The sequence below is a fragment of the Juglans microcarpa x Juglans regia genome, chromosome 3D, assembly GCF_004785595.1.
Source record: "Juglans microcarpa x Juglans regia isolate MS1-56 chromosome 3D, Jm3101_v1.0, whole genome shotgun sequence".
NCBI classification, from domain to species: domain Eukaryota; kingdom Viridiplantae; phylum Streptophyta; class Magnoliopsida; order Fagales; family Juglandaceae; genus Juglans; species Juglans microcarpa x Juglans regia.
In genome coordinates this window covers 37,644,450-37,669,997 of record NC_054598.1, presented here as the reverse complement: position 1 = coordinate 37,669,997, position 25,548 = coordinate 37,644,450, and the positions used below count along the sequence as shown (strand labels likewise).

At 36.3% G+C, this 25,548-nt stretch overlaps 1 protein-coding gene and 1 long non-coding RNA gene across 4 annotated transcripts; both read left to right on the top strand.

The window, feature by feature from the left end:
* The first annotated feature begins 8,226 nt into the window (after window positions 1–8,226).
* LOC121256166 (tetratricopeptide repeat protein 5-like) lies at window positions 8,227–25,226 on the top strand. 3 transcript variants are annotated; one of them, XM_041156835.1, is made up of 13 exons: window positions 8,227–8,522; window positions 13,401–13,510; window positions 13,648–13,758; window positions 13,860–13,917; window positions 14,360–14,449; window positions 14,791–14,885; window positions 15,044–15,097; window positions 21,406–21,543; window positions 22,057–22,114; window positions 22,221–22,335; window positions 22,534–22,603; window positions 24,516–24,587; window positions 24,766–25,226. In XM_041156835.1, exons 1-13 carry the CDS (start codon window positions 8,357–8,359, stop codon window positions 24,871–24,873), a joined length of 1,245 nt encoding a protein of 414 aa, XP_041012769.1. In that variant the 5' UTR covers window positions 8,227–8,356; the 3' UTR covers window positions 24,874–25,226. The 3 variants fall into 3 exon arrangements, with proteins under 3 accessions (XP_041012769.1, XP_041012771.1, XP_041012768.1); XM_041156834.1 differs by having other exon boundaries at window positions 8,229–8,522; window positions 24,757–25,226; XM_041156837.1 differs by lacking the exon at window positions 14,360–14,449 and having other exon boundaries at window positions 8,228–8,522; window positions 24,757–25,226.
* On the top strand, window positions 23,128–23,816 carry LOC121256167. Its single transcript, XR_005938929.1, has 2 exons — window positions 23,128–23,192; window positions 23,223–23,816. It is a non-coding gene; the product is annotated as an uncharacterized LOC121256167 (long non-coding RNA).
* Window positions 25,227–25,548: the final 322 nt, after the last annotated feature.

Genomic DNA, 25,548 nt, shown 5'->3' with positions numbered 1-25,548 from the left:
ATACTCGGTAAAAACACAAAAATTAAGTAGACGAAAGTCTCATTGCAGTTTAAAAATATGAGTGAGAGATAGAATTTGAAAGAGGTTGATCTTATATTTTTATATCTTTACATCTCTTTTGAATATATGCCAAATACACGAGTTGGCTTTCTGCACGATTTTCAGGAGAATGATATTTAGAATATCCCCGTTGAGTTGAGTTGAGTTAAGAGTTATATTTAGTAAAAAACCAAAATTAAGTAGATGAAAATTTCTTTATATTTTAAAAATACAAGTGAGAGATAGAGTTTGAAAGAGGTAGATCTTATCATTTATATCTTTAACACCATCTCTTTTGAATATATGGTTAATACTGTAATTAGTTTTCTCCACATTTTTCAGGAGAATAATTTTTAAAATATCCCAGTTGAGTTAAGAATTATACTCGGTAAAAACAATAAAATTTAGTAGATGAAAGTCTCTTTTTTTAAAAAAATACAAGTGAGAGTTAGAGTTGGAAATACGTCGATCTTATTATTTATATCTTTAATACTGTTTGTTATGAATATATGCCAAATACACGAGTTAGCTTTCTCCACGATTTTCAGGAGAATAATATTTAGAATATCCTCGTTGAGTTAAGAGTTATATTCGGTAAAATACTAAAATTAAGTTGACGAAAGTTTCTTTGCATTTTAAGAATACAAGTGAGAGATAGAGTTGGAAAATGGTAGATCTTGTAATTTATATCTTTACCACCATTTCTTTTGAATATATGCCAAATACAATAATTAGCTTTCTCTATGATTTTAGGGAGAATGATTTTTAGAATCGTCCAGTTGAGTTAAGATTTATACTTGGTAAAAATACTAAAATCTATTCGACCAAAGTCACGTTATAATTTAAAAATACGAGTGAGAGATATTATTGAAAAGACGTTGATTCGATATTTATATCGTTAACAATGTCTAATATGAATATTTGCCAAATACACAAGTTAGCTTTCTCCATGATTTCCAATAGAATGATCTTTAGAATATCCTAGTTGAGTTAAAAGTTATACTCGGTAAAAACACTAAAATTATGTCGACAAAAGTCTCTTTATATTTTAAAAATACAAGTGAGAGATAGATTTGAAAAATAGTAGATCTTATTATTTATATCTATAACACCGTCTCCTTTAAATATATGCCAAATACATGAGTTAGCTTCTGCACGATTTTAAGGAGAAAGATATTTGGAATATCCTAATTGAGTTCGGACTAGTTATTCAGTAAAAATGCTAAAATTAAGTAGTCGAAAGTCTCTTTGTATTTTAAAAATATAAGTGATAGATAGAGTTGGAAAGAGGTAAATCTTATCATTTATGTGTTTAACACCATCTCTTTCGAATATCTACCAAATACAATAACTAGCTTCCTCCATATTTTTAGGAGCATGATATTTAGAATATCCTGATTGAGTTAAGAGTTATACTCGATAAAAACACTAAAATTAAGTAGACAAAAGTCTTTTTGTATTTTAAAAATACGAGTAAGAGATAGAGATAGCTGGAAAGGGGTAGATTTTATATTTTGTATCTTTAACACCGTCTCTTTTGAATATATGTCAAATACACGAGTTAGTTTTCTCCCTGAATTTAAAGAGAATAATCTTTAGAATATCCTGGTTGAGTTAAGAGTTATACTCAGTAAAAACACAAAAATTAAGTAGAAGAGAGTCTTGTTGCATTTTAAAAATACGAGTGAGAGATATAATTTGGAATAGGTAGATCTTATATTTTTATATCTTTAACATCTTTTTTGAATATATGCCAAATACATAAGTTGGCTTTTTGCACGATTTTCAGAATAATGATATTTAGAATAGGGTGCGGCTACTATGCCGCCCCATCTTGACCGCTGGACATACCGCCCAACATAAATTTTTTTTTCTTTTCACATTTTTAATATATTTAAATACATTTAAAAAATAAAAAAAATTCACCAGTACATTTAAAATCACTTCCTTAATCACTAAGTAAAAAAATAATAATAATAATTTTGACCAGCGGTCAAATAGAGGTGTCAACTTGAGGCGACATAGTAGACTTTCTCTTTAGAATATCCCCATTGAATTAAGAGTTATACGCGGTAAAAAATTAAAATTAAGTAGACGAAAGTCTCTTTAAATTTTAAAAATACAAGTGAGAGATAGAGTTTGAAAGAGGTAGATCTTATAATTTATATCTTTAACACCATCTATTTCTAATATATGGCTAATATTGTAATTAGCTTTCTTGATGTTTTTTAGGAGAATAATTTTAAAATATCCTTGTTGAGTTAAGAGTTATACTTGATAAAAACACTAAAATTTAGTAGATGAAAGTCTCCTTTTTTTTTTTTTTTTAAATACAAGTGAGAGTTAGTTGAAAAGACATTGATCTTATTATTTATATCTTTAATATTTTTTGTTATGAATATATGCTAAATACACGAGGTAGCTTTCTCTATGACTTCCAGGAGAATGATCTTTAGAATATCCTGGTTGAGTTAAAAGTTATTACCGATAAAAAACTAAAATCACGTAGACGAAAGTCTCTTTGTATTTTAAAAATACAAATGAGAGATAGAGTTGGAATGATGTAGATCTTATAATTTATATATTTAACACTGACTCTTTTGAATATATATCAAATACAATAATTAACTTTCTCCACGATTTTCTGGAGAATGATGTTTAGAATATCCTGGTTGAGTTAAGAGTTGTACTTTGTAAAAATACTAAAATTAAGTAGAAGAAATTCCCTTTGTATTTTAAAAATGCAAGTAAGAGATAGAGTTAGAAAGATGTAGATCATATAATTTATATCTTTAACACTGTCTCTTTTGAATATATATCAAATACAGGAGAATGATTTTCTGGAGAATGATGTTTAGAATATCTTGGTCAAGTTAAGTGTTATACTCGGTAAAAATACTAAAATTTAATAGACGAAAATCTCTTTGTATTTTAAAAATACAAGTGAGAGATTGAGTTAGAAAGACGTACGTTGATCTTATTATTTATATCTTTAACATTGTTTGCTATGCATATATGCCAAATACATGAGTTAGCGTTCTCCACGAATTTTAGGTGAATGATCTTTAAAATATTATGGTTGAGTTAAGAGTTACACTCGGTAAGAATACTAAAATTACATAGATGAAAGTCTCTTTGTATTTTAAAAATATAAGTGAGTGATAGAGGTTGAAAGATATAGATCTTATTATTTATATCTGTAACACCATCTCTTTTGAATATATGTCAAATACATGAGTAAATTTTCTTTGCGATTTTAAGGAGAATAATATTTATAATATCTTAGTTGAGTTAAGACTAGTTATACTCGATAAAAACACTGAAGTAATGGAAAGTCTCTTTGTATTTTAAAAATACAAGTGAGAGATAGAACGGTTGAAAAGAGTTAGGTAGATCATATAATTTATATCTTTAACACCGTCTATTTTGAATATATGTCAAATACATTAATTAGCTTCACATTTTTTAGGGGAATGACATTTAAAATTTCCTTGTTGAGTTAAAAGTTATACTCAATAAAAGTACTAAAATTAAGTAGAAGAAAGTCAATTTGTATTTTAAAAACATAAGTGAGAGATAAAGTTGGAAAGAGGTAGATCTTTTGGATCCTTGAACCCTCTGACCGGACCAAACCAATTACATCGTTACCTACAACACACTTGCTAAATAAAAAAATGAAAACATATATGTAGTGTAGAAATGATAAGTAAAAATACTCCTCAAAATAATAATATGGAGGTAGCTCAACAAAGCCCAGTGACCACAGGAGCTGGGAGTTTCGAGATGGCACAACCACGAGATTGAAATAGTCAATTTTGAAAAAATTCCTTATTATTTTAACTGGCTTCATTTGTTTTCACAATCATTCTCATCTCATCTTATTTAATTATTACATTTTTTCAAATTCTCACGCAAAATAAAATAAACAATTTAACTTTTTTCAAATCTCAAAACAAAAATAATATTAAAAAAATATATTCTAATAATATTTTATTCAACTTTTAAATTTTATTTTAACTTATTTCATCTTATCTAATCTCATTTGGAAAAACAAACAAATACTTTTTAAAGAAAAGTCTTAGCCCTTGTTTGGATAGTAAGATGAGATGAGATGATTTTAGATAAAAGTTAAAAATTGAATAAAATATTATTAGATATTATTTTTTAATATTATTATTGTTTTGAGATTTGAAAAAGTTGAATTATTTATTATATTTTGTGTAAAAATTTTAAAAAAATTATAATAATGAGATAAGTTGAATTGTGATAATTTTTCAATCTAAACTGACCTTAAGATATATATATATATATATATATATATTTTGGTGGCCGGCTCGAGACAGGGGTGAGCACCGATTGATCCGATTAGTGTTTAGGATCGACCCGACCCGACCCGTCATCCAAGACAAAAAAAGACGGCTTGACACGATCCGACCCGACCCGTCATCTAAGACAAAAAAAGACGGCTTGACCCGACCTGACCCAAGTTTGATGAGCAGTTCACGAGCATTGATTATAATTTTAACCAGGGTGAAATTATTTGCCACTTTTATAGAGGAATTCTGTACAAAGACACAAACGCAGAGAAAGCGAGAGTGAGAGGAGGAAGTCGAAACAAAACCGTAACCGTTGAGTCATCGCTGTAGTTGCATTATTGGAGTGGGAGAGCTCGTCATGGCTGCAGCTGCGTTCCTGGAGTCATCATTGCGTGGATCTTGCTAGCTCTAGTCGTGGCACTCGCAGGTGACGGTGACAATGTGTAAAACCCGGCTCTTTGCTTCACTCACGTACATGTTTCACGCCTCTCATTTCCGTCACACAAATAACACCATCTTTCCTTTTTCTTCATGCACGTTTCCTTCCCTTGGTTTTAAGTATTCTGTTTTCTAATTATAGCCAATATATAGATTAAGTTCTTCTCAACCCTAATTACTCTTCCTTTGTTCTTTTCACGCCGCAGCCTCCCAAACCGTTCGGTCATCACCTCCACAGTCACACGAAATACACTCCTCAAGCCGTGCACCACCATCCTCATCGTGTAAGCCCTATCCCAGTGCATCACCGAAAAGCAGAGCAACAGCCAGCCAACGAGTCGCCACCTTTCCCTCGGACCTAGCCCACGCGGAATCTCAGCCCTGTCGCCACCACCCAACGCCCCGTAGCCTCCCTTAGAAGCTTCGGAATACTCTGTTTTAGTTGCCTAAAACAGAGCAGCATCCAAGCCGCTGCAGTCACGCTCCATCGGGAGCTACACCGTGCCGTGCCCCCACAGAAACCGCCGGTGAGGACATTCCTTCACTCCGGTCCGCCGCACACTGCCTCATCCCACGGTGAGCTCGCACCACTTCCAGTGGTCGTCCTTGCCTTTCGTTCTCTCCCTCGTCCTCTCACCGTGTGTCTCTCTCTCATTTCTTTCTCTTGCTCTCGCAGCTAGTGACCAAGCGCCACCCTCGTCCGCCGTAGCCAGCCCCAGCTCCACCCCGTCGTGCTCCTCCACCTCTCCGTAAGTGCTTCCGCCGCACTGTGTGAAGTAATAAATTTTTTTGTGTACTTACATATATATATATATAGGTAGATGTATACGTAAATTCATTTTTCTGGTGTAAATATATATATATATATATATGTGTGTGTATATATATATGCGGATGTAATCAATTTTTCTGGTGTAAATATATATATATATGTATATATATATACGGATGTATACGTAAATTATGTTAACTTAATAGTAGGAAATAATATTGTTTTGTTTTTATTTTCTGTCCTCGTATAGTACGCCTCCAAGGTTAGTGTTAGGGTGTTAGCTTAATTAAGTTTATGTTATGTACTTCGGATTTGAAATCATGAGTATATTGCGTGGGTTGTAAAGTATGTTTTATTTAGGCGTAGACGCATGAATTTATTTTGTAAATGGGTATTTTTTTACTAGGGCTTATATTCTATTGGAATAGTTAATGAGTAGATTGATAAGTAACACTTAGAAAGAATATTTTAACATATCCTTTTAAAAGAATATCTTTGATTTATTATTATTTAAACAAAAGTATGAATTTCTAATTATAATGAATTTATTATAGTTATGTTACTTTGTATTATAAATTATAGTAAGATCTCTTTCGTAAATAAGTTAGAATTAAATGTTTAGTCGAAGCCGGATATTGATGAGTTTAGAAAGTGATGTTGGTATGGTGAGAATAATGAGAATTTTGAGTTTGAGGAATTAAAAATAGGCTATTTTAGAAGTTGTAGGCTTGAATATCGAAATACGAGATTTATTAGAGACTTATGGAAATTTACGTGATTATCTTATAGGTGACGATTAATTTTTGTTCGGCATTGTTGAGGAAATTTTTGAAAAGCTAAGAAGTCCAGGTAAGCGGGGTTCCTATGCTAGATTTGCATAAAAAGAAATGAACTGAGGTTGATTTGTAAAAATGTGCATGTTGTTTTAAAAAGAAAAAGTGAAAACAACCTCAGTATATGTTTTGCATTCCCTCATGAGATACGTATGAAAGAGAAAAGAAATGTTTTTGACATGAAATGTGTAGACATGAGCAAATTATTTGACATGTTTCTGAAATATGCAAAAGAGCGAATATGATATCATTGAAAATTTTATGCATGTGATATGAAATGATTTGGATCTGTTTTTGATCAAATAGAAATGATATGAATATGCTTCGCACGTGTTTTGATATGATATGGATATGATAAAACTTTGGCATACTTATCTATTCTGAATATGGTTCTAATATGATGATACTGTTCACGTGATATGGTTGGTACCACCATGATATGATATGAGTGCACCCACTTTGGAAACAAAGTGGTCTTTTTACGTGTTCTTTCCTGTGTGCACACTCGGGGCTCCGAGATTGAAAAAGGGGAAGTTCACCACATGATACTGCCTGGTTTGGCCACGGGGGATAGCACAACCCTACCACGGGGGTTAAACATGGTATATGATATGATATGATAAGATGAAAATGTTCAGTTATGTTATGCCAAAGTGTTTTTTTTTTTAATATGAAATGGATTCTTAAATATGAATTGTTGATTTTGAGTATGAAAAGATTGGAAAAGTCGATCTGATTTTCTGATAACATGTTTTTATGAGATCTGCATATAAAAATAAAATGTCTTTGTTTCTGCATACTGAACTTTCTGAAAAGGCTCATGTTTACATACTAGTATATGTTCTCTGCTTACTGAGTTGTTGATAACTCACCCCTATCTTCATAATATGTTTCAGATAATTTTGATGCTACAGCTGAGAATCAGGAATATGGAGTATTTGCAAGTTTTGTGGATCATAGAAGACTAAGTGCCTTAGGGTGCAATGACTTTTGGAGAATGACTTTTTGGTAGTATTGATATTTTATGTGACTTTGGTATGTTGAGTAATGAATATTTCTAGCTTTGTGGAAAAGTTATGTATAACGACGAGACACCATTGATGTGCCCTTACGTAGGAACATGGATATTTGTGTTGAACAAATAGCTTAATATGTTATGGAGACTCTGGTTTATTTTAAACGCATAATTGGAGTTGATTTTAGGTGACATGAGTTAACTCTCCGGACCCTCGGGGACGGGGCGTTACACAATGGTGGCCCCACAATGAAATGGGTTCTCCTCTCAGGTGCTACGTTTGTCGCTTTTATGTTAGTTTTCATCGAACCCACGATGAAATGGATATGGGTTTTATGGGGATTCCTGGATGGTGCTTGGACCAAGCTCCTCACAGTTGATGCAAGCAAGCTCTGTTTTTCTTCTTCAATTTAATCGTTCGTTCGTTTGTGTAGTTTATAAGGTTTGATTTTTTTCCCGTGATGAAATGCTCTGTTTTGTTATTTTTATTTTTCCAAATCGGCATAAAACTGAGGATTTTCCTTGTGGTTGAATAATGGATCAACAATCCGTATAACATGCTCTAACTCGTGCTTTAAATCGATTGCAAGTGGTTATGACAACAAAGAGAAATGGGGAGGGATGGCAGCTAGGGTTTGACATCAATTGCGAAAATGTGTAGTCGGTTCCAGTGGGTTAGACCCGCAATCTATTTCAAACCGCTTTTTCAGGTCGGTTCAGATTGGATCTTACGGACGGACCGGATTACATACTTTTTTGCACAGCCATAGCTCGAGATGCACCAGTATTTAAAGTTGCACGACGTCGTTTGATCATCCCGTAAGACCGCAATTCCTCGGGCAGTAAGAAACGGGTCGTTTCGGGCATACTCTCGGATCATCTCTCGCTCTCTTTGTTCATCGCCACCTTCGTCTCTCTGGGCGGTGCGCATTCTCACTGGGAGATGAGCAACCAAGCAGAACAAGATCCCATGGCCAAAGCCACTATCGCAGCCGAAGAGCTTTACCACACTCGGGACACTTATTTTCCTTCAAACCCAGATGAGAAAATCTCCAAACTGCAAACAGAATCCGATCTTGCTCTCAAGCTCCTCGATTCTGTTCCTCCAGGTTATTTCTCTTTTCATTTCAACCACAGGAATTCCTTTTTTTTTCAATATCACAAAATTTTTCTGGTATTATACGCCTTTGGTTGCTGAGAAAATGTAGGAAAAGGGTGAAAAATGAATCTTTGGACTGGGCACACCCTGCTGTTCAGCTTTGAAAGTTGAAAGAAGGAATACTCTAAAATAAATATAGACAACCTTTTGTGTAAAAGGACTTATGAGGTTGCAAGAATGCTTCTTTTCCCTGCCACATCCATCTATTAGAGTATTAGTAGTGGTTTATGCATCTTCATATGCAAAATCATATCTTTTGAAAATTGATTTTGCATATGAAGGAATTATGCATATTTGAACCGAATAATAATAAAATAATAATTTTTTTTCTTATAAATATGGATGGTCTATTGTTAATCTGGATGGTCCAATAAATTCAAGTCAAATTCCAGCCGAAAGGCCAGAAATTCAATAGACCATCCAACTCAAATAAATTCAACTAAAAGTCCAATAAATTTCATGTAAATTCACAACTTAATACAATGTAATTCCATACCAATTCAACTGCCAACCCAAATAAATTCCATACAAATTCAATTGCCAACCAAAATAAATTCCATACAGATTCAACTTCCAACCAAAAGAAAATAAATCCCATGTATCAAAATCAATTTAATAGAAAATCCATAAAGTTGATTTTAATACAACTTGAGCTACATAAAGTTGGATTTGGCAACTCCACAGCAGCTCAAATTCCACAGCAACTCCACAGCAGCAACCACCAGCTCCACAGCAGCTCCCAACAGTTTCCATGTCATTGATAGCAACGAGCAGTACAAAAAATTGATAGAATTTGGTGCAACCAGCAGTACAAAAATATCCAAAATATGTCACCACAGTCAAAACATTTACAAAATCACCATCATACAAACATGCAACTATGTACGAGATATGACTTTATTCCTTTGTTCCTCAATGATCTCCATTTGAAGATTATGGAAATACTCTTGTTGCATACTATTCATGGAATTAATATCCAATTTCATAATTTTCATATCAGTTTTTCTCTTTCTAAGAGCTACTAAGTCAGATTTATCTTCTTTAGCCTTAATTTCCAAATCAAGTTTTATCTTCTTAAGAAGTAGTAACTCAGATATTTTATTCTCATACTTCAATTGTGATTCTCTTCTCTCCATCATACAACTCCTCTTATCATCTTTCATTTGGCTTAAGGCCTCATTAATTACTATATTTTGTCTTTCATTACATTTTCTTTCTTTCTCTCTTGCTTTTTCAACCTTCTTGCCCGGAGGTCTCTCACAATCGACGGACACATTTTCCGTGTCTTCCCCTAAAGGTTTTGAGTTTGGAGTAATACCTGAACTTGACCCATTTTTTTTTTCTTTTTATGAGGTCCATGTATGCTTGCCATTCGGTTGGTGCCTCCATAGATTCCAACAATGACTCATGTTAAAGTTATATTTTTTGGTCTCTCGGTAGAAGATTTTTTCCTTATCAATCTATAAAATAGTGGAACAATTAGTATTAATGTCATTGCAAATACTTAATAATTAGAAGCCCAAAACATTAAAAAAGCATTATACCTTGTCTTGCTCGGTTGCACAACTTGGATGCATTCCTTCAACTTGGACTATGCTACCACAGAATTTATTGACACATTTTTTAATGATTGACCACCGATTGGTCAAAGGTATAGACCGTTCTTGACAATTAGGTTTTTTATATGTGGAGTAGTACTCATAAATTCTAATCAACATTTGTGTAGATGATTGGTCAGTTCCATGTATGGAGTCCATACTAATGTTAAGCCAAGCTGAAACGAGAAGAGTATCTTCCTCTGCAGTATATGACACACCCCGCTGGGATTTTTGTTTCCTTTTTTCCTGTTGGGGTTGTGTTGCTGGGATATCAACACTTGCACTGCCCATAGGGGGTTGTTAATATCACCCTCATCACTTTCCAACAATGTGGTGAAGAAGGGATCCTCATCAATTAAACAGTTCATCCTTCAACAAAATATTGAAGGATAAAGTGTTATTAAAACAACACATGGGAAAAGTATGTATGCAGTGCACATGGGAAAAACAAAATATATGGCTACTGCATAATGAATACCTTCACCACTTTCCAGATTTTTATAAGTTATTGTGTTTCAGATTTCTTTTTATAAGCTATTGTTCCATTTAATCAAGCTTTCAATTATTTGGGTTCCAGATTTTTTTTTATAAGCTATTGTGTTTCAGATGTGACCATGTAAGGAAAGGCTAGCACTACTTGGGAGAGACAAGGAAATAAAGCCTGCATATAGATCTTCAAAAGGAAATAAATTGCCAATGTTTTGGCTGCTTTTTGTAGGGAGCTTTGCTAGCCATGGATGAAAATGGTTCAAATAACAGAAATTGCATAGTCAAAGATGGAGAATGTTTGCCAACGATGAATCGGATTATAAATTAACAATCTCCCAAGTAGTGCTAGCCTTTCCTTATAATCTCCAAAGAACCAAACCAGACTTAACAAAATTAACAATCTAAAAAACCTAAGAACCAAACCAAATTGCTCTATGTATCCCTATTCTCAGTTCAATATCAGGGAAAATCACATAAAAAAACCCTAAAAAACTCTAATCAGGGGAAATAATGAAGGGAAATCACAAAAAAATTTGTGAAATCAAAAGAAATGGATTGCATGAAATCACCTTTTCTAAGGTTTTCAAACAGCAGCACGAAATGGAGTATCGGGCGAGAGAAGAAGCCGTCGTTGATGAAGGAACTACCAGCTAAACTTGTGGGTGGTGCAGTTGTGATACCCCATATGATATAGATAAGGATAGGTGGTGTATGAGATCCCACATTGCTTGGGAAGGAGAAATTCTTGCTCTTTATAAGGTTCCAACAGGGCTCCAATTGTATCATTGATTAGTCATTTTGGAGTATAGGCCATGTGGTTTGGGCCTTCCATTGAGACGTTACAAATGGTATCAGAGCCTATCACAACCAGAAATGTGGGACTTAAGCCATGCCACCTACAATGGACAGGCCCGACAAGGACGTCAGGAATTTAATGAGAGTAGATTGTGATACCCCATATGATATAGATAAGGGTAGGTGGTATATGAGATCCCACATTGCTTGGGAAGGAGAAGTTCTTGCTCTTTATAAGGTTCCAATGGAGCTCCAATTGTATCATTTACTAGTCTTTTTGGAGTATAGGCCATGTGGTTTAGGCCTTCCATTGGGACTTTACAGCAGTTGAACCAAGCTTTGGGCAATGGTGCGGCAGAGCAGAGATACAAGGTGAAATAGTGAGATACAAGCTTGGGTTGGTGTAAAGAAGAGAGCAGTTTGGTGTCGAAAAGAGAGCAGAGAAAGCAAGGAGAGAAAACTTTGAAAGAGTTCCGTTGGGAGAAATACAAGAGAGACGTGCTCGGATAGAGAGAGAAAAAAACATTAAAAATAATGTTTGAAGAGTGAATAGTGCTTCTTCAAACTTGAAGAAGCACTATTCACAGTTATGTAAAAATTTAGAGATGCATAAGCCAATGCAGATGAATTTAAAGACATATTATTCAAATTTAAAGATGAAGATAAAGATGAATAAGCCATTGTTAGTGCTTTTAGATATAGCTAACATTGTTAGCTATTCAAGCATACTATCTTGGGATTTGCACTACTGAGTTTGGTATGGACCAAGCTTGATTATTTTAAGATTTCATCTTAATAAGGACGAAACGAGAATAGGGTCAATGGTCAAGAAACTGTGAAAAATGAGTTAAACCCATTTTCTTGAATTTTGAGAAATAAAATCTACTCGAATACGTTCATTTTGTTGACGCCTTTGGGGTCTAGTGGATCTAAAACTCATAAAGGAGTAACATATGTTATTCATGTTTTAAAATTTGTTTTCCTCTTCTCTCATCAATAAAATTCTTGTTTAGTGATAAAAAAAATCTTTCCCTTTTATTTGTTCCATCATTTTGTTATGATGCTGAGAGTTAAAGGTTTAACCAAATTAGTATCTTGCAGTTCTAAGGTTTTTGGATCAATGGTTAGGTTTTTAATAGTTGGTATCAGAGCAGAGACCATGTTACGGGTTCAAGTCATGGAGGGGTGATCGATAGGTTGGATTAAAATGCATTGATACTATGTATGGGTATAGTGTTAAGTTATTGAATACTGATAAAAGAGTGAAGCCGCCAAAAGGGAAATGGCTACCACTGGGTTAGTGTCGATAGAGTGGGCCACTGCGGACATCGGATTTAGAAGCGTGGTGGAAGTTATGATGTTGAGGGTTAAAGGTTTAATCAAATTAGTATTCAACTGTCCTAGGGCTTTTGGATCATCGATTGGGTCTTTAAAACATTTCGAGTGCGTTTTTTCCCATTTACAGAAGAGGTTTCTCCAAAGCTTTCTGTTCATTCTCTCAAGATAATATTGTGTCAAGTCTTCCCCCCTTCTGACAATGACTGGAAATTCTGTAACATAGCGTCCCCTTTTTATAGGTCTTACCTATTTAGGAAGCCTTGAGTAAATAAGTTATCATATCATAGCTTTTTATCAGTAGTTCTATTTATGATTATATGGGTGCATCTGTCCATAGGAGCCATAGGCAGTTGGATGTGGAATTGAAACAAATTATTGCATTGTGAACATAAGATGAGCAGAAGAAGTTGGCATTTGCTTGTGCATAACCTCTTAATGGTCATATGCTGTGCATCTGCGCTTGTTATAGCACTCTAGATTGCTTCTGCCTATGATACAGCTGACTATAGATTAGTGCTTCGGGAATTTCCCATTATTATTCATTCTTTGCTAATCTATATTTATGTCTCATTTGAGTCTATTTGAGACCTTTTTGTGTCATTGGGCAGAACAAAGGAAATTGCCCATGCAGCGTGCAGCATATGAATATCTGAGAGGAAAAATATTGGATGTTTTTCCAGACTATAGGAAAGAAGCAGAGGATCATCTCTCAAAAGCTGTGAGTGAGAAGAAATTGTTAGTTTCAAAAATCTTTTTACAAATAAATAAATAAATAATTGTTAGTTTCAATACTGTAACCCATTTTAGTGCTCAGGCTGAAGTTCCTCTTTCAATTTTGGCTGTTCCCTGTTCCAGGTTAAGTTGAATCCATCTCTTGCAGATGCTTGGCTGTGTTTAGGCAACTGCATTTGGAAGAAGGAAGATCTATCTGCAGCAAAGAACTGCTTCAATCTTGCATTAAGCAAGGTCATCACTTATATTGAAGTTCTGTTTTTCTTATAATCAGGCATCCCATGTGCTTCCATATCAGCAGTGTTTGATGGATTGTTATAATTTGTCTCATGCAGGGTCCTAACAAAAAAATACTTTGTCAGTTATCCATGCTTGAAAGAAGAATGGCTCAAGGCACGGCTCTTTTCCATGTTACCTGTTTATCCTATTTTCCAGTAAACAGCAGGAATCTTTTGGATAAGGATTCTTTTTCTCCGTTATATGTCACGACAAACCTTAAGTTGGAGAAGTGAATTGTACCCTGATTACAATTGATGCTTCTCCATTCTTAATTAGCTGAAGTTTACTCTGAAGTTGATATATAGATTCTTCTTTCATATTGGAGTTTAATGGTGAAAAATCTGATGATTACACTTCTCTCTCTCTTGTTTGGATTTTTTTTTTGGAGGGGGAGAGGGTTAGGACAATAGGTATAGTAAGTTGAGGATAAAAGCTTACCTCTCCTACTGCGCCCTCTTCTGAAAGCTATACATTGTGTTTAGTCATAAGTTAAGAACTTTATTTTGGCCTTCAATATCTATGCGTCATTAGGCTTACCAAATTTCCCCTTTTAAAGGAACTGAGAATGAGGCAGAACTTATTGAGGAAAGCATCCAGCATGCAAAGGAAGCTATTACTTTGGATGTCAAGGATGGGAATTCTTGGTGTAAGACTTCCTATAAAATCCATAATTTGCACAATATATAGATCTTCAAATGTGATATACATGTGGCATGTTGCAATGCATTCTAGAATGCATAATGACTTTATATTTGGTAGTCTTTCTTCTGGCTTACTTTGTTGTTATAGAGTTGATAAATTGACCAACGTCTCTTCATGCTGCCTGCTCCTATACCTTACTTAATGTGCACATGTAAACAAGTATGATGTGTCATGTACACTTAAACTGCTGGTTTACTTGTTTATTTATTTGATTTAAAACCATACTGATTTTTTGTTGATTCCATCTGTCTGTTGAAAATCTTAATGGTTTCATCTTAAGCACAGACAACCTAGGAAATGCATGCCTTACCAGTTTTTTCGTGACTGGAGCTTGGGATCACAGCAAACTTCTGCAGTCTTTGAAAGCATACCAAAATGCTGTAAGTCTCCAGAGTAAGGGCTTCTCTTAGGCATTTTCTGGTCCTTTCTCATGATTTTGGTTGCCAATCTTGTTGAATTTTCTCTTATACTATGATATACAAGGGTTGTTTCCCTTTCATTTCTTGTGTTGTAATATCATTTTTTGATAATATTTCAGGAGAAAGATGAAAGAATGAAGTCCAATCCAGACCTTTATTTTAACAATGCTACTGTGAGTTACAATCTCTCTCTCTGTCTTTTTCTTTACAAAAAATGTATGTGCAGTCACTTTTGCGTACTCTTTGCGCACTCCACTAATGTGATTGATTGCATTACTTTTTTTTTTAATATAAAATAACTCCTTTGGCCAATCACATCAGTAGAGTGCGCAAGGAATATGCAAAAATGACTGTATGTAGCAGAATCTTTCCTTTATATTCGTGGTCATGTTGATGAGGATTCTGTCCTTCCTTTCTCTCCATTGATACCAATGTACTGTCTCTCTCTCTAGGAAGAGCTCAATTTGGTTTAAGTGAAAGGTGGATGGGATAAAGAACTAGGATCTCAAGTTTTGTGAGGACAACTATGTCTTTATGTGTTGAAACATAGAAAGTCCAATGATCTAGTGCTTGTATTTGAGTGATGATTTTGAGGGACAGGTCTTTTGTGTCGCAGACAGAGTTGTGATAAGACCTGTATATAGAGAAAAGGATAATAGTATGAGTAATATGGTTCAGGATAGTTTTTTTTAATACATAATATTTTTTTTTATTAGATCAAGTAATTAGGCATAGCCCGAGTAGATAAGGAGTATACAAGAGAGAAAACCTAATTACTAGCTAGGAGCTAGAAAAGGAAACAAGAAAATCATGAAAAATTGCCTGATGAAGAACAATTGCAGAGGCCCAAAGAAATAAGGTATGGATGGTGTGTGATAGTTACAAATTAGATACATTGCTAAAAGAGCCATTTTAGATATAAGTCTGGTCTGAGATCTAGGTGATGTAGGACTGCAGATCAGATTTCAAAAGCAGATGGAGGCTCCTTGTTTCAGCACAATCCTGTGAGGTAATTCAGGATCTGAGGGAAATTGAGGGAAAATAAAGTAGGATGTTTTGATAATTAAGAAAAGATAGGTTTTTTTAGCTTTTGGGTGCTGGTGGCGGGAATATTTGCTGGTAATTAAACTACACAGGATAGTAATTTGACAGTGGGATGGCTTTTCCTCTCTGTACAAATTGATGAAAAGTGTCCATTTTTTTTTCTCTCCGATGATGTTTGGTGGTCTGTAACAGCAAGATTAAGATTGAATTTAGAGTTGTTAGGTGTGATTATGATGGGGGTTTTCAAAACACGGAGTGATAGAATCGAAGGTTTTTCGTTATCAAAGGAGGGAAACTTTTTGCTTATTACTAAGAGAAGCTGGAAGGTGTTGAACAAGCTGAGATTGGGGTTGTCCATGGTTCAGTGGCTTGCTAAAGCACTGGAGGACTGCATGAAAGGAGTAAAAAAGGACTTCCACACCATGGTAAGGGAAGGGGATCGAAGCTTCATAGCGCAGCGGTGCTCAAATACTCGTGGTTGTTTCATGGTGATAGTGGAATATGGTGGTGGTAGCAGGCGCAGCCTTATCTTCATACTAGAAGATATGGAGGGAAGGGATAGAAGAGGATGATGGAAGCGCTGTGGCAGGTCACAAATGAAGGGAGAGGCGGAAGCCACAACAGAGGAGGAGCACCTTTGAGGCCATTGGTGGCGGTGCTTCAGCCACAGAATCACTCCTATAGGGAGGCTCTGGAGTCGGTGCAACCCCATGAAAATAGGGGTGGAGGCAGCGGCAATGTGAAGGCTCTCTCTACAAGTCAGGGCAACTGGCATGGATTGGGCAGAGCTCCTCTTACCATTGGCAGATTCATTGCACAGTGGAAGGGTGGCGGTGGCAAGCCTGTTGTCAGCTTGACAGAAGGGGGGGGGGGTGTACACAGTACGCTACTGGACGTGAAGGCACAACTGGGTGTACTTCAGGACAAAGTGGATTATTTGATAAGGAGTGATGAGGAAAAAAGAGATACGGTCGTGGGCTTGGAGATCAGTGGGCTCGGTATAGGCTTGGGCTTGGAGATTAATAGAGTTTTAGATGGGCAGCTCAAAAGGGATCAAATGGGACTGGGCTTGGATGTTGTTGGACCCAGCAATGCAGCTGGTGTGGAGAATCTTAGTAGCTTGCGTGGACCCTATAGAGCCACAACTACAGAACGTGTGGGCTGCTCCTTTGGGCCTCAGCCCGTGAGACAAAATGGAAGAAAGGAAAGGCTTGGGCAGAGGGACACCCGATGGTGGCCTAGAGGGTGACATCGACAGTGGAGGAGCCATCGAAAGCTATTTCCATTAGGGCTCTGGATGTTTCTTTACCAGAAAACGTCAGATCTTCGGTACTTCTTGGCCAGAAAACGCCAACGAGTAGCAAGGAAGTGGTATGTCGTTCGGCAGAGGCTCGACAACAGATTGAAGAAGGTCGTGATGCTTACTCCAACACTTATACCTTCCTTGGAAGTGAAGAGGGAGCTGTTGAAGGGCCCACACAGATGTTTATCCCAATGTTGGGCCCCTCTAAATGGGAGGGTAGGAATCTCTTTGGGGAGGAGGAAATGGGGACACTGATAGATTCACAGTGGACTACTAGAGATGGAGAGCCCATACCCCTAAATTGTATGTTACCAAGTTAGTCTAGCGTTTCTGATTGGGTACTACATAAGGTGAAGGAAATTCAATATTATGTGGGGATGGAGTGTGAGAGATTTGAGGAACAATTTATGGCTTTTCTTATTGCCATTGAAGTGAGTCATGCTCAGCTTAAGAAATTTGGTTCCAACAAAAAAGAGGGAGTTAAAGAGACTTACGTGGTCTCTAAATTATGAGGACAGCTCAAACTGAGAAAGATCCAAAGGGAAGGGGCTAGCTTCTTCTTTATGAAGCCCAAAATTGTTTCTTGGAATGTCCGAGGGCTCAACAAGGCCAATAAGCGTTCGTATAAAAGATTTGCTTCGTGAGTGGAAGGTGGACAGGAAAATAAGTTGAAATCTATTCCAATAAGGATTGTTCGAAGTATTTGGAGTTGTCCATATGTGGGTTGGGCTTATCTTGCATCAGATGAGGCTTTAGGAGGTGTGTTCTAGTGATGTGGGATAGAAGGTTGGTAAAGAAAATGGAGGCATTCTTAGGGAAGTACACAGTGGCAGTTTCCTTTAAGAGTGTGGAAGACAACTTCTTGTGGGCTTTTCTAGTATTTATGGGCCGAATTTGGATAACAACAAAAGACTTTTATGGGAGGAATTAGCTGGTGTACAAAGCTGGTGTGACCTACCATGGTGCATAGGTGGGGATTTTAATGTTATAAGGTTTCCAGGCAAATGTTCAGGAGAAAGTAGGATGTGACTAGTGATGATAGAATTCTTAAGAGTGTATTTTTTATTTGAGTTTGGTGGACATTCCTCTCATGGGAGGAACACTCACGTGGTCTAATAATCACACATGGTCTAAATTGGACAGATTTTTAGTCTCATCGGAATGGAAAATTCACTATCCGAACGTATGTCAAAAGAGGCTACCTCGTCTTTGTTCGGATTATTTTCCTATATTGCTAGATTGTGGTGGTATCCAAGAAGGGTGTCAATACTTTAAATTTGAAAATATGTAACTGAAAACTGAAGGTTTTGTGGACAAGGTTAGGCAATGGTAGTCTTCATATCAGATTCATAGTACCTCTAGCTTCATCTTTGCAGGCAAATTGAAAGCTTTAAAAAAAAAGATTTAAAGCTTTGGAATACTCTATCCTTTGGTGATATAGGTGAACATGAGAAATCCATGTTGGAGGAGCTACAAGAGTTGGACAAGACACAAGAGGGCTGGGTCCTTATCTCAGAAGAATTATCTTTGAAATCAGAGTTGGTCTTAGAATTAGAGAGGGTTACCTTATTGGAGGAGATCTCTTGGCACCAAAAATTAAGAGCTTTGTGGTTGAAAGAAGGGAATCGAAGTACGAAGTTTTTTCATAGAGTGGCTAATTCTCATAGGAGAACCAATAACATTGAGATGTTGACTATAGATGATGTGGATTGTATAGAGGCCCCTGTGATTCGAGAACATGTTGCTTATGTTTTTGAACACATGCTTACCGAGCAAGAGGGGGTGGTGGCCAAAGCTTGATGGACTAGGTCTTACTTCACTTACTTGAGAGGTGTGGATTTGGGAAGAGATGGTGTTCGTAGATCAGATGATGTATATTAACGATGAAGTTTTCAGTCTTGGTGAATGACAGTCCAATTGGTTTCTTTAAAAGCTCCCGAGGCCTAAGACAAGGGGATCTGTCCCCACTCCTCTTTGTCATTTTCATGGAGGCGCTTAGCAAAATGATCTCAGCTTTGGTTAATAATGGTTTTGTGGCTAGATTCTTGGTTGGTTACCTCAATAGGGGTACTCTTAACATTTCTCACTTGTTGTTTGCAGATGATACACTAATATTTTGTGAGGCAGACCAAAACCAGATTCGGGCACTGAGAGCACTTCTGCTTTGCATCTAGTCAGTTGGGACAAGGTATGCTCCCCATTATTCTCTAGAGGGTTGGAATTAGAAACCTAAGGATTTTCAATCGGGCTTTTCTCGGGAAATGTTTGTGGTGATATAATATGGAACCGAAAATCGTATGGAAGTTGGTGATTGAATGTAAATATGGTGGTTTGTTTTTTTTTTTGGGGGGGGGGGGGGGGGGGGGGGGGGGGGGGGGGGGGCGCACTAGAGAGATAAGTGGGCTTATGGGGTGGGAGTCTGGAAGCACATTAGACAAGGGTGGGGAGTTTTTAATCGTCATACTAGACTCGTTCAGGAATAATGCCCTAAGGACTTGTTCCCTTCAGTTTTCCGGGTTACATGCGAGAAAGATGCTTCAGTGGCTGATCTTATGGTGATATATGGGGATCAAATCCAATGGAATATTAACTTCACTAGGGCGGCCCAAGATTAGGAAGTTGGTAGCTTTGAGGACTTTTTTAGCCCATTGTATTCCATGAAACCAAGCACTCAAGGAGCTAATATGTTGTGGTGGGGTACCTGCAAGCAAAGGTACATTCTCGGTTTGCTCTTTCTATAAGTCTCTCACACAACCGCAGAACAATCAGTTTCCATGGAGAAGGATTTGGCGAAATAAGGCGCTTCCCAAAGTGGCATTTTTTGCTTGGACAGCTTCTCTGGGTAAGATTTTGACGACGGATAACATGCGGAAATGTAGGGTGATCATAGTAGATTAGTGCTGCATGTGTAAGAAAAATGGCGAGATTGTGGATCATGTCTTACTATATTGTGAGCTTGCTAGATCGTTATGGGATGAAGTGTTTTGCAGATTAGGGCTAGCTTGGGTAATGCCCGCCACAGTGGTTGCATTATTGGCCAACTGGATAAACTTAGGAGGTATTCCACAAATCAAAGCTGTGTGGAAGATGGTTCCTATCTATATTCTGTGGTGCTTTTGGCAGGAGCGAAATGACCGGACATTCGAAGACAAGGAGTGCACAATGAAGGAACTTAGATCTCTTTTTATTAGTACTTTATTTCTATTGGCCATAGCTGTAGATTTTAATGGCCTCCATGTTCGTGATTTTCTTGTTTCTATTGCTTCTTCCTATATAGGTGTTACCTCTTGTATACCATCTTGTGTACTTGGGCTATGCTTATTCTTATTAATACAATCATTTTACTTATAAAAAAAAAAAAAAAATATTATACTAAGCAGAAGAAAAGGTAAACAAAAACAGACAAACATAGGCATCACATCTGACAGAGAATGCACCACACAACCAGCATATGGCATCACTCCACACGATATATCATGGCGGTCTAAACATAATTAGTTTTTCATCATCCTTACAAGATACAGTAATACATGATATGTAAAGGTCAAAAGAGCTTGCATGCAAGCTAGGATCCCAGCGAAATTGCTTGGCCATTTAAGCTAAGACTCCTACCTGTTGAAACCTGTGAGAGTTGATCAAGACCAGACAGGCTAACAAAAGTTTCTAGACATCTGAATTCTGAACAGCTGCTGGCTAAAAGAGAAATGATCAAGATCCTCATCTCATAGAAACAAGCAGGATGAAAATAGGGGGCATGAAGAGAGCTTTCTAGGGTATTCTTTTGTTACTTTAATTGTGGCTCCAAAGAACTTTTTTACTCATCAAAAAATATTTTGGCCCCTAAAAGTTTTTAGTGCAGTTCAGCCCCTCCTTGATTCAATTCCTAGCTTCTTCACTGGAAACAAAAACACTCTTATGGCTGAAGACCTGTGGCATTTACCTTATTTCAACGTACTAAGATTCCTATCTTATTTTATTTTATTAGTTACTGTGCTCATCAAGCACACAAGTTCCTGGCTTATCATCAACAGATTTTTTGTCCTATTGACTAACAGCAACAACCACCACATGAAGAATACAAGCATTTTGTCTGTTATGTTATTTACATTAAACAGATGGGATTTCTGTTTTCAGGTAAACAAATATTTAGAGAACTATGAGAGGGCCCTCAGAGGATTTGAAGCTGCTGCTTTGAAGGATCCTGGTCTTAATGCTGGAGAGGAGGTTCAAAAGATGGTTAACCTTCTTGACAAGTTGGAGAATATGTTGAGGGTAATGCATCTATTTTGTAAATGCAGCAATATGATAATTTAGTATTTATCTAAATCTAGTGGTTGGTTCCGGTGTTCGTGGGCTATGCCTATCGATATCATAGAAGTTTTATATATCATAGAAGTTTTATATACTGATCAAAAAATAAATAAATCTAGTGGTTTTGGTTTGGTGGGCGAGACTCAATTTCATTGGTGCTCCGATAGCGCCCTAACTGGAGAGATCTTTAAGGATATTGTATAGAGAGCAGAGGCTTTCACTTTTCTTCTCGTCAACTATCAGTATTCTTTTCTTCATTATTCCACAATGTGCTGAGACTATGAAACGGAATTCAGGAGCATGTTCAAGATGTTGACAATTTTTGCCATGGACTTTTATTCACAGAAGCGGTCAATTAGTCAAGAAAATTCTTTAGTATATACTTTCATTTCTAGCAACATAGTGTCGTTCTGAGGTCAGTATAAGATCTAACGACAAAGATGCAACTAGTTCTTACAAAAGTTTTCTTTTCAGGGACATGCTCGAGCTAAACGACTTGCATCTTTAGCATCATCGTTGGGAGCTGTTAATTGTACTGTTCTTGAGTCCTCCATGTGTTTAAGTTTGTGGTTGATTGTGGATTTGAGTAAGCCTGATTTCTCTTTTCTTTATTTCTTGTCTGCTTCTGCGTTTGAAAGTGAGTTCCTCATACAAACAAGCCACTATAGATCTTCTGGTGGAGGGTCTGAACAAAGCAGTGGCAGTAGTAGGGAAAGTGGTATTCTTCATTAAGCATGAAGGCATTGCTCCCTTGTAAGTTTTCTGTGTGACGGCACTATCGTAGTTTGTTTATTTGGATATTCAAATATATTTCATTTGAGGTCATGCTACACAATTTATAATTTTCATTGCTAATTATAAAACCCTAAAATTTTTAGATGTCACACTCTCTGCCCCCAATTTTGTTTTCATTTTTTTACCGATGAATAAAAATTGTTTTCATTTTTGCAGATACTACCTGGTATGTGATTCAAATCAAATATGCTTCATTCTGTCACTCTATGGTACACGCAATGATGCGGTAAGATTAGCTGCCAAAATTTATCTCTTTTCTACTTTCTTCATTTTTTTCTTTCTTCTTTTCTTTTATTTTTTTGAGAGGGGGATTGTGGATTGAAGCACCCCGTTGCCTCACTAGTTTCTTCTGCATAACTATGTCTAAAGCTTCTTCTCATCTTGTGCAGATTTATTCTTCTTCCTTTTTCTTTTAGTCATTTATCTAATTTTCTGCAGTTCATTTTCCCGTATGAAGATCTATTATTAGATCTTAGGAAACACTCCATTAATTCCCAGTAAACTTAACTACTTCTAGGACTACTGCTACTGCTATTAATAATAATGATTAAGAATCTTAGTAATTGTAATTGAAGAAAGGTTTTTTTAACTCCTAGGGGTTGGCTCAAGTGGTAAAGGCCTTGGGCTTGAGGGTATGCTTCCCCCAGGTCTAAGGTTCAAATCCCCTTGGGTACAAACAATCTTTAAGGGCCATCGGACTGGGTAAAGGCCTTGGGCTTGCGGGAAACTCCTTGCCAAGGGCCTGTGCACCCCGGGATTAGTCGGGATGCTGTTCCTGGACATCCAGTGCCAATAAAAAAAAAAATTGAAGAAATGTTTTTTTAATTAAAAAAAGAAAAAGAAAGTGGAACACTTTCTTCTATAGGTAATTCTCTCCTGGCCAAGTCTAAAGTTGTTTGATTCACCATTAGATCAACTTTTCTGTTCCATCGCTATATCGGCCAAATTCACTTATGTAGTTAAGACAACTATGGAGTTTACATTTGCTCTCAAAACCGTTCCTGAAATGTCTGCTCATTGTTATCAATATTTTATCCCGAGGAAGATATCTATATTTCATTGCACTCTACGAAAGCATGAGCACTTGTATTTTTGTTGTTGCCTATGTGTACACGTGTGGTTTTTTTTTTTTTTTTAAGAAGAGGACGGTATCCCAATTTATTGATAGCCCTCACTTATGGTGGAGGAATACCGTGGTTACGACTAGATGCCTAGGGGTTACATATAATTATAGAATCCAAACCCAGGCATCAAAATAAGATATAGACTAACTCAAACACTATACAGTTATTAAATAAAAACAAACAGAACTCAAATATTAATAAATCAATTAAATCCAAATAAATATGCATAAAAACCGAAAAGTTGACTAAAAAAACGTGCATAGAAACCTGCATAATCCAATTTAGTCTTGCTGAATAGCTTCAACAAAGAATAAGCTTGGAAGTATAGAATCGCAACACCAGCCCCCTGCAACCTGCACTAAGCAAACCTCAATCTCAAATAAGGTAAAGAGCATTTGTCAAGGCGCAACAAACCTTTAAGTCTTCTAGGAATAAGACTACGAGCACGAAGATCCATACAAGAATTACGGGCTCTTTCTTTAGCAAAAAGTCAGCCACCATATTGCGTTCTTGAAAAACATGACAAATGTGACAATTAAGAGTCCGAATAAACTCTCACCTTTTTCCAAAAATCTCATAAGTACCAGTGGGAACATTCACCATGATGAATCCATGAAAGCACCATCATAGAATCTGTCTCAACTATTATATCCGATAATCCCAGTTCTTTACAAAGTCTAAGACCATCTCTCAAAGCCCAAAATTCAGCTACAATATTGGTCTAAGTTTGGTAGTGACGAGAAAAACCTGCAAATAGATCTCCTCTATGATCACGAACCACACCACTGCCACCAGATAAGGCGGGCTTCCCATGCTTACTGCTAGCAATCCTATGAATCTGGAGATTTTTAATAATTGATCATGGATAGGGTCAAGAAATATTAGTCCAAAAATATTCAATACATTGATTTGTCCTCAACCTTAGATATATTTTGCAAATACATGTTTCCCTCTGTTGCTCATTTTGTGCAATTAGAATTAGAACTGAACCTTATCCTTACTATATCCTTACAGATCAAAGAAGGAGATCAGCTATCTTTATTGGAACCTTATTATCGTTACATTGATTTTTCTTGGAAGGGAAAGGTACTTTCTTTTGGAATATTTTTGTTATTCTTGCTTTTTTGTTAGTAGATATAAAAACTAACTTGTATACTTCATGTAATGTTATATTGTCTACTTAATGAATAACTATAAAATTTTCTTATTCCTTTTATTCAAATATCCAAGTTAAATAATGAGTCCATTCTGGCAGCATTACCAGTTCAAGTCAATTCGTGTTGATTTCTTGGAACAAGTTCTTGTGAATGGCAAAGCTCTGTCTCCTCGCCAAGCAGTCCCTACATCCATCTTTGCACAACATAAACCATGAAAAGTTGAATCAAGTCACTTTTGGGTTTTTCTGGTCTTCATACACTTTGTGCTGTATCATTTGTAAATAGTATAGGGATTAAAAAAAAAAAAAAAAACCTAGAGGAAAATGGTTTTTGCCTGGAGTGAAATAGTGCAAATCAATTAACTGGAAATGGTTCATTATGTGGAATTGCTCATAGATGAATATTGAACGAAGTTACAAAATTGCTTCTTTCGGATATTTCTGAGGTTTCTGTGGGATGCCAATGCATGGTTTTGTAATCACCATGTATTCAGTCCAAAATGTATCATGAACTACTCCATTATTCTCTCTGTTGACAGAATGCATTGCATTAATTCTTTGCGTGGCCATGACGGTATTATTTACTCTGGCATTACCACTTCAAATGAACACGATATATTGTTACCTCGGCTCGCCAAGTGCAGCGAATACAATCTTTTTTGTGCTGTTGATCTTTATATTTTGATAGAAATAGAGCTTTCCTAAATTGACTAGATTTTGTCAGATCGATTTTGAATATGGTGTAAACCGCATGGTGTGGATGTCTGTAGTTTGCTGCTGTATTTTAACGCTGGGTTGTGGAGAGTATTCCTCACATGCTAATCAAAGTTAGTACTCCCTATTTTCTGATTTAAAAATAAAAAAAATTAAAACTAAAATTAAAAATAAATA

Bases quoted from the DNA above. Each gene is read 5' to 3' on its own strand.
- LOC121256166 (XM_041156834.1), top strand. From the start codon at position 8,357: ATGAGCAACCAAGCAGAACAAGATCCCATGGCCAAAGCCACTATCGCA. The intron at 13,918-14,359 runs GCACGGCTCTTT...CCCCTTTTAAAG, and splicing joins TGAAAGAAGAATGGCTCAAG to GAACTGAGAATGAGGCAGAA. The intron at 21,544-22,056 runs GTAATGCATCTA...TTTTCTTTTCAG, and splicing joins AGTTGGAGAATATGTTGAGG to GGACATGCTCGAGCTAAACG.